Genomic DNA, 8,787 nt, shown 5'->3' on the forward strand with positions numbered 1-8,787 from the left:
TCGTAGATACTGCAGGCAATTGCAGTTCTTTAATACTTACACTGTTATACTACAGCTACACTAGCTTGTTTATCTTTTCCCGATATTGCTGTTTTTGAAGTGTATAATCGTAGCATGTAGCACTCGATAAATTATGCAAAACTCTGCTCGCATTCTTTACAAAAAAAAAAAAAAGAAAAGAATTCGAACCATTACACGAAGATAGTGTATAAAAACTCTCTTAGTGTATAAAAACAGGATACTTTGTTAGCAAGTCTTGTTAGTGATGGATAAATTAAAAATGATGTGGATCCAAAGATCTGCAGAGCTGCAATCGAGTAATCTGTGAAAATGAATCTGTGAGAATGAAATTGTACAATGGATAAAAAGAATGTTTTCTCTCCATTTGCTTCGAAATAATTTTATATAAAAAGGAAATACATTGGCACGCGTGTTTATTTTATGTCTTTTGTGTAATACAAATGAAAACGATGTATTCCGAAACAAAGCATTTATAATAATATTCTTCTTTAGCGTATAAAATCATTTCGAAATGAGAGGATGTGTGTAAATATTATACTTCTTTTGTGTATAAGAGAACTAGAGACTTGTAGCTTGTAACATAAATAAATTCCAGCATCATAAATATACCAAATTGAGGATCTCTTTTTTAAAATTTCGCTTTATTCTTCTGATAAACAGGCTTCTGATAAATGCACTTCCACGACAGTCAGAAATAAGAACAAAATTGCTTTTGTGGGCTATCGATCTAATACTCGAGATACCAGAGTATTCGATAAAATTTAATGTTCCAGTTTCTCTCAAGGAATTCAATTAACATAACAAATCGAGGCACGCCAAGCGCAATTACGTGAAATTTCAAATAATTGTATGTTCACTCCAATCAATTATTTACAACGGTGTAAATATTTGCGTATGTAAACATCGAGAACGCGTATTATAAAGAAAATATGGTTTGTATAATATTTGGACATTGAGTAATTGAATGATGCTATGCAATGTGGAATCGAAAATATCGTGAAACATATTATCTTTATTTATTAATAAAGCGTAGAATATTTTCTTGCTGTTAAAATTCAACGAAGTGCAATTTGTTATTAGTTTCGTTATAATAAGTAGAAATCAAATATATTTTATAGCTTATAGTCAAGATTTGTTTTATTTTATAACGAAATGACACATCAGAGTAATTATCGACATATTACGGATATATTATATCATATTAAAATGTATCTATTATCAATAATAAATTATTGAAAATTCTTCAATAATTTCCATAAGTACCGATATCATAATTTAATTTTACTCATAGATCAATTTTTGTGACGTGGAATTTTAAAAATATGTAACCTACTACTATCAGCGTAGGAATTCCGTTAGATTTCTAAGTAATTATAACTGAGAACTCATAGCTACTTTATAGTTTAATTACTGGCTATCAATCAACTAATGATAGCGCCCCGGGTACCTATAGTTAATACGTTCATAAATCAACCCACTACTACACCTGCTTTAGCAGCCATTGTAAATTACATACACTGAATCACGTATGTCACAAGCCTATTGCATTGCATTGTTTAATACATTGCCAGGATTTCGGATAATTGCAATGTTCTTGTATAGCGAGTTTGACAATTGTATTTACACCCATAGAAATCTTTTCTTTGTTATCCATCATCCATTGTGTTTCGGAGAATACTATTAATTTTTACACAACAGAGCTTTAAATGCTTTCAAAATATCTGGATAATGAAACCTTAAATAAAGCTCATTAAAGCGAAATCTGTTTAAAATTAATCGAAAAACAAAAATCTATTTACGTTATGAAATATTTAAAGTTTGCAATAATATAATTTTTTTATGTTAAATAACTTCAATACTTTAATAACTTCTTTTTGTCTTATATAATAGCTTCTTTCGTTTAGTAAAATGTTTATTAAAAAAACATTTGATATTCGATGTTGTTATATGTAGGTACATATGTATATAACGAAACAATAATTATGCATGCAAGATACTTGGCAGATAAATTATTCAACGAACTCGAAGGCAATTTGTAAAATAAATCTTCTTTTCTCGTGCTCTTTTAGATTTTCCTACGTTATTTCTATTCGCGGTACTCTTAATCTCCTCGGGCACCCCTAGATCTTACACCCTAGAATTCAAGGAACTACAAAAAAGATTAAATTCAGCGAACGAACCTTCCGCTCTGACTAGTCGATTTCAATCGCCCCGTAGAAATCTTCGAAAGACGTACGGTAGGAAATTGCTCGTTCACGACAATGCGATCGCCGATCTTTGACGAAAGCGCGTGGCGGCATTATCGGCAACGGAATGGCATTGCCATTTGGTTCTGCCGGCTTTCCGACGGGTATGTTCAAAGGAATCTGTGTCGGGCCTTTCGGCTTTGCCGAAGTCGTCAGCCCACGGACAAATCGGCCCAATTCCGCGACGAACGAGTATTATTCCACTTGGCGGGGCCCGTTACGATAAAATCGATTTTCGCTCGCGTTCTTTGATACCACACTGGAAATTGATGGCTGTATCGTGGCCGATTTTTCAGCCCAACTGACAAAAGGATTCATAAAATAATACATTATTTGATACTCTCTGTTATATATCTTTGTTTAAAGAGACTTATTTATTTAGTTAATTAATTTAATTCTTTAGCTAATAAGATTTATCTAAATTAGAATCCAACGCCACACATTAAAAAAAAAAGAGTCTGATAATAACTATCAAATACTGAGTGAAATAATTTCAATTAAATGTTTAGTTAATATAACTAAAAATAATTTTAGTTTTCGAAATATTTAATAAATATTACAAACATAATAATATAATTAACTGTTTGATAATACTTGTTAAATATTTAGAAAATTAAAATCATTTTTGGTTATATTAAGAGACTGTAACTGAATATTTAATTGTATTTAAAATGCGAGAGGCAAAATGCTAAACAGTAACGAGAAACGCATAAAATTACTTACCCTTATATTTACGCTTAGCAAAAGGATTAACGCCAAAATCGATGGTTACACCGATTTGACATAAGAAAATCTCAATGCAGTGCTCTTCATTTAAAAGTCTGGCGAAGTTCGAAACCATTATTGTCGGTTCCCAGACACAGTTTGAAAAGCATTCCTAAGCCCTTTGAAGCAAAAAGAGAGTATGCATTCGGTTCACCGCTAACTCGAATTCACCGACTGCACATTTCTCTTGACCTAGGGGATAATTTCCTTCTCTCTCCACCCTCCCTTAAAGCTCTCATCGATTTATTCCCCATATAATTCCGTTTAATCCTTCCATTCCATGGCAACAAATAAATATTACGATCGATTAAACACACCATAACCGACCAACATCCGTTCATTCTCCCAATCGAGAGTATGGCTACGCTTTGTCAAAATTTAACAGTAATATTAATTTATTATAGACATTAAAGAGGCACTCAACTCTCTTTATATTATACGTTGCCAAGGATTGCTTTATGCGTTTATTACGTATTGATAAATTTCATTATTTTAATATTACTGTAAATTATTCAAATGCTAATGAAACAATTATTGGTGGATTATGGCTATTCGAATATGATTAAGTAAATGATGAAATGCGGGAAAATGTAATATTTACAGGATATTTATTTTGTAAGTGGACAAAAAGTATTACAGTTTAAACATTTTATTTGGAGCTGTACCGTTACATTCACTGTTATATCTCTTTACCGAACTTCTTAATTATCGACAATCAAATACCTAACATTATCATCAATCACGCTCGCCATTTGTCACATGTCTTGTTTCTCAACGCATAGATTATGTGTTTTATGATTTACGATTTATCTTAACTCTTTACCGCATTATTATGGCATATATTTCACAATATCGATTTTTCAGTTCCTATAAAAATAACAACAATGATTTTTCCATTAACCGTTATAATCGGTTACAAACTGTGCGATGCGCTATATTACATCTTACTTTTTACAATAATCGAATAGATGTCATTTATATAAAATATTGGCAATATTTCATTTTTAGAAAAATGTATCTTTTACTCGATAGAAATTTTTTGCATTTTTGTCATTATAAATCTTTATTTATTCATGATCTGGCCGATAATTTTCGTTTTACATAATAAACGTATCATTACGAAGATAGTAATAATGCTCTTTTGTCGCGCGATATGTATCTTTGTAAATCGTTTTGCGAGAAGAGTATTATATCTTTAGATTAAACGCACCGCGTTATACTCATCCGAAATATATTCTTAATTGTAAGAGAAATTATGCGGTAAAGAGTTAACTTTACAATTCCGACTTGCTTTCATCCAATATCGCACTCCACGTAAACACGCTGTTGTTAAATCTAAGATAAAAATAACTGTTATCATTATCGTTAATTGTGCTAGTAAAGGGAAGTTTCATCGTTATATCACGACAAGAAACATCGACACATCGCCTCCTCAAAGCTTAGTTTAATTTTTACATTGTTTCTCTTAACAAGTTAGCTAAAATTAGAAATACGTCTATCGTCTAATAATTGTCAGTTTCGATATGTGTTACCCACTGGATTTATTTACAATTTTTTTATTTAAAAGTTATTTTTCAGATACAAAATAGAAGAAATGCGAAACATTTACGATTAAATTTACAAAATGTAATAAGTTCGAATGAGCTTATTATATTTTCTGCTTAAATGAGTTTCTCGTTTACCCATTTAATTAACTTGATGTAGAATATTTTATAATATGACAAATATTTAAAGTCAAAAATATAATTCACGCAGGCAATCACATTAAACTGATAAAATGTTACGTTTTAAACTTTGCTTTATACAAGTTTATAAGAACATAAGCAATATGAAAATAATTATAAACGAATATAAAATATAAAGTTGGTCTCTTTATTCTTTTTTTAGATACGTACAGATTGAAGCAGATTAAAGAATCATCGATAAAAAGCTAATTTTAAGTGTATACTAAAAACTTTTTCAAACCCAGTCCTGGAACTTTGTTCTCCTGCAAACGTACGTGTGCGTGCATATTAATTAGGAAATTATATCAACCTCTAACAACGTAAAATATAAACATTAAACGTAATATGTTTTAATCTCGATGTCAATATCACGATACATTCAACAAATTAATCCATTTCTATTAAAAATTCTTTATTTGAACTGTTTTTATATTATTGGAAGAAACGAATACATAAAAAAGTTAAATGTTAAATTAAGTATTATTGTAGCATTATTAAAAATTATGATTGACATCTTTTGCAAATGTATTGATTACTTCGCGTAAAAATTCATAGGAAATGAAGTTTTATGCAAATCATAAAAGACGCAAGTTTTACACCGGCAATTTGTGAGATTTCAAAGGATCCTGAACATTCGAGAATTATAAAATTCAGAGTCCTAAAATTAAGGATTATATTACAACGAGAATATGTTGGAATCTCTAGAATCGAAAGATTATGTGCATTAATTATTAAATTGCTGAACAGAATCTATCGATCTATTAGAATTTGGACAATCCTTAGAATCCGCGAAATTTAGGCCCCAGAGATTGAGATAGCATACAAATCCCACAATCACTTCATCTACTATATTTCCATATTATTCCATTTACTCGCTATCGGTTCTCTATATCTGTCTTTCTCTTTCTCTTTTCCCACCCTCCCCCTTTCTCGATGCCTCAGCTCATAACATCGCGAGCGTTCCTCCAGCTCTCATCATTAAACAAACGAGCTCATCAATAAAACAACACGACCCTCCATTAAACGATCTGCTGCCGTTTAGCCGTCGTAACACCCACTAGGTCTGAGTTTAGTTTTGCAGAGCGATTAAATTATTCATGCAACACGGTGGACCCAAAGTCAAGCCCTCCTACCCTTCGTGATGGTAGTAGATCTTGTCCTTGCAATTGCATGTGGCGCCGCAGAACTTTCGGCGTTCACGACCCTCCTTGGTGTCCGTCTCGCAGACCCATGAACCAAACGTCCTGAGCAGTTCGGCGCAGTTGGACCACAGATCGGTATGATAGCAGGCGTTCGTGCAAAGCGCGTCCTGCGTGCAGTGGTCCTTGCACATGCTGCACGGCTTTCCGGCCACGTACGGCAAGCCCAGACGGCCCTTGTAGTTACCGCTGCGAGGTAAGAACATACCGGCTATTAGACAATATCGATCTCAGCACCGATTGTAACAGCCCGAAGCGACATGAAAACGTGAAAAATAAATTTAAATATTTTATTGCGATTTAAATATCATTAGATCGAAGCACGTTTCCGCATTTCAGCTGCTTTGGCCCACTACAAAAGAAAGAAAAATTTGGATTTCGAGCACGACAAGAATATAAATTTAATATCGACGACACTAATTTAGCATTCATTTCGATACTTGTAACGGCAGAACATTTTATTTTTCTTATTGCATCAAACTAGTCCGTGCAGCATTGGATTTTTGCAAAATGTTCTTATTGCTCTCTGTTTCTAACTTATTCTGATTCACGTTATATTAATATTTCATTCAATATATAAATATATATCGCTCAGATACGGAATCACTGTATATACTATTACAAATATATGTCGCTTGAGATACTTGAATTTCTTGAATACGAAGGAGAGAGAGCAAAAAATTACATCAAAAGATGTTATGTATAAGATGTAGATATTTAACGCGCTTTTATTATTAATTCAACAAGTTGGAGAAGAATAAATTGTGTGTGTAGATAAAAGTGAGAAAATTTTAACATGCGCGTTTGCCTTGTAAAAATTAAAACAGTAATTATACAAGAATTAGAATCAAGTTTTTAGTGTTAAATTTCTCGGATTAAATTTCTTATTTCGTAATAGCAACAAGTATCCTCTTAATTGTATGTTTTAAGATAAATTTACATTTTACAAAATTTTATATTGATGCAATTTTGCTTAATTTATATTTTATTCCAAATTAACTGAAAAATACGTAATTAATTAATCACTTTAAAGAAATTTTGTTTACTATATAATAATATCTTTATTAAATTTAAAGTTCATAGACACTTTGTTATTAATATCCTCGTTTTTTTTTTTGGTTTTTAATAACTTCCAGTATTTTCAACTTAAAATAAATACCCAATTTCTGAGATAGTCTGCATAATAGTGTAAAAATACTTTAGGCAGTATCCTAATTCAAATCCATTAGCCACGCGCATTAACGAAAAGCTGTAGAAGGACCGTCGAGCAATTTGCAAATGGGCCACCGAATTTACATTCAAAGTATTTTTCGGTACGAATCGCGCGTCTTAAACGATCCCGCGAGAATTTCCGTCTCTAAAGGCCGGCCAGCTCGGGCTGCTGTATATCCACGAAATTAATTACGAGATAGAGCCGGTGTGGAAGAACGGCAAGATAAAAGGAAGGATAAGGTGGCCCACCACCACCTGACACGGTTTATTTATTCAGGACTCGGGCCACTGATGGCGGCCGCACCGGCTTCGCTTTTCGTGTAAAATAGGTCAGGCGTCAAATACACTGCTGGAGAATGTGTACTGCTTAATAGAATAAGAAGTACACATTGATGTACAGATTGACATATAAATTAGCATATGAAATAATCTTAAAAACTGTTTTATGGAATATCATTTTTTTCTCGGAATTGCTAGAGTTTTTTCTATGGAAATTGATTTCATAATGAATGGATGTGCTAATTTTTAATTAATTTTAACTGAAGCTTATTACAAAGTATGGTCGATGTACGAAATATATATTCTATAGTTTTAAAATCTATCAGATTTTATTAAATTCTTCTAGTGAATTTATATTTGTTTTGAAAATTCGTTTGAGTTCAGTTTAATTTGTCGAGTTTCTCTGCGGTAGAAAAGCTAATATGACGACCGTATACGCATTTGCCTGTTAGTATCTCGTCTTGTAACATGAATATATGAAACTGCGGGGTGAACTCGTCGCAGATCGTATTAGAACGGATCTTGCGGAAAATTTATCGGGTCCGCGTATTGCGAGGGATCGATATGAGGAATATATAGCGTCACGATTTGTAGGAATCCTTAGTTCAGAATTGGGTCGCCGGCATTTTTGTACGGTTTGCAGGAGCGATAAATTGCAAGACCGAAGACCGGAGCGAATTCTAATTGCGTGAGTCGCTCGCGCGTGAAATGTCGCTGAGAAAATCATTTATTTATTGTCACTCACTTGGACAGCTTACTCGGGAATGCAAAGATAGTAGCGTAGTCCCCCCCTCCCTCTCTCTCTCTTTTTTCTTTTTCTCTGTGATATATAATCAATTCTCTACTCCAGTGAATTATTATTGTATACAAAATGTTGATAAAAGTTACTATTCAAATTTATAATCTTTAGAACGTTATATAAGAATGTACATATTAAATTAAGGCAAATTATTTTCTCTGTATCTCTCTTCCTGAATAGTATTATTATTGACAGAGTAAAAGTATAAATAAAAAAAGAAAATTACATAAACTTCAGTTTCTATTAACAAGAAAAATAAAAAAGTGCAATACTTTTAATTTTATTCTAATATAATCGTTTTTGTATTTTCTTACAAGAATATCCATCTTTATTTTAAATTAATTTTACGTTTAAAGTATCAATATTTTTACAAATTTACTAATACTTTTTAATTTAATATTATTCGATGTCACAAACAGTTTTTCTTAATCAAAATATGTATTAGTACTTTTCCTTTCAACTAACTCGTATCTCTCTCTCACTCAAGCTTCAAGAAAATTCTTATTCATACATTGTACGTCGTATGTTTTGCATTGAGCATC

The 8,787-nt window shown here is 32.1% G+C and overlaps 1 protein-coding gene across 3 annotated transcripts in view; it reads right to left on the bottom strand.

Moving 5' to 3' along the window:
* Window positions 1–5,250: 5,250 nt before the first annotated feature.
* LOC108747846 (cysteine-rich secretory protein 1-like) overlaps window positions 5,251–8,787 on the bottom strand; it is a 55,318-nt gene continuing 51,781 nt past the window's right edge. For all 3 annotated transcript variants that reach the window (XM_018485703.1, XM_018485702.1, XM_018485701.1), the window contains one exon: window positions 5,251–6,144. In XM_018485703.1, coding sequence (XP_018341205.1) covers window positions 5,886–6,144 — 259 coding nt within the window. In that variant the 3' untranslated portion in view covers window positions 5,251–5,885. The remainder of the gene's footprint in view (window positions 6,145–8,787) is intronic.

The sequence above is a fragment of the Trachymyrmex septentrionalis genome, unplaced genomic scaffold (genome assembly GCF_001594115.1).
Source record: "Trachymyrmex septentrionalis isolate Tsep2-gDNA-1 unplaced genomic scaffold, Tsep1.0 scaffold20, whole genome shotgun sequence".
Taxonomy (NCBI): domain Eukaryota; kingdom Metazoa; phylum Arthropoda; class Insecta; order Hymenoptera; family Formicidae; genus Trachymyrmex; species Trachymyrmex septentrionalis.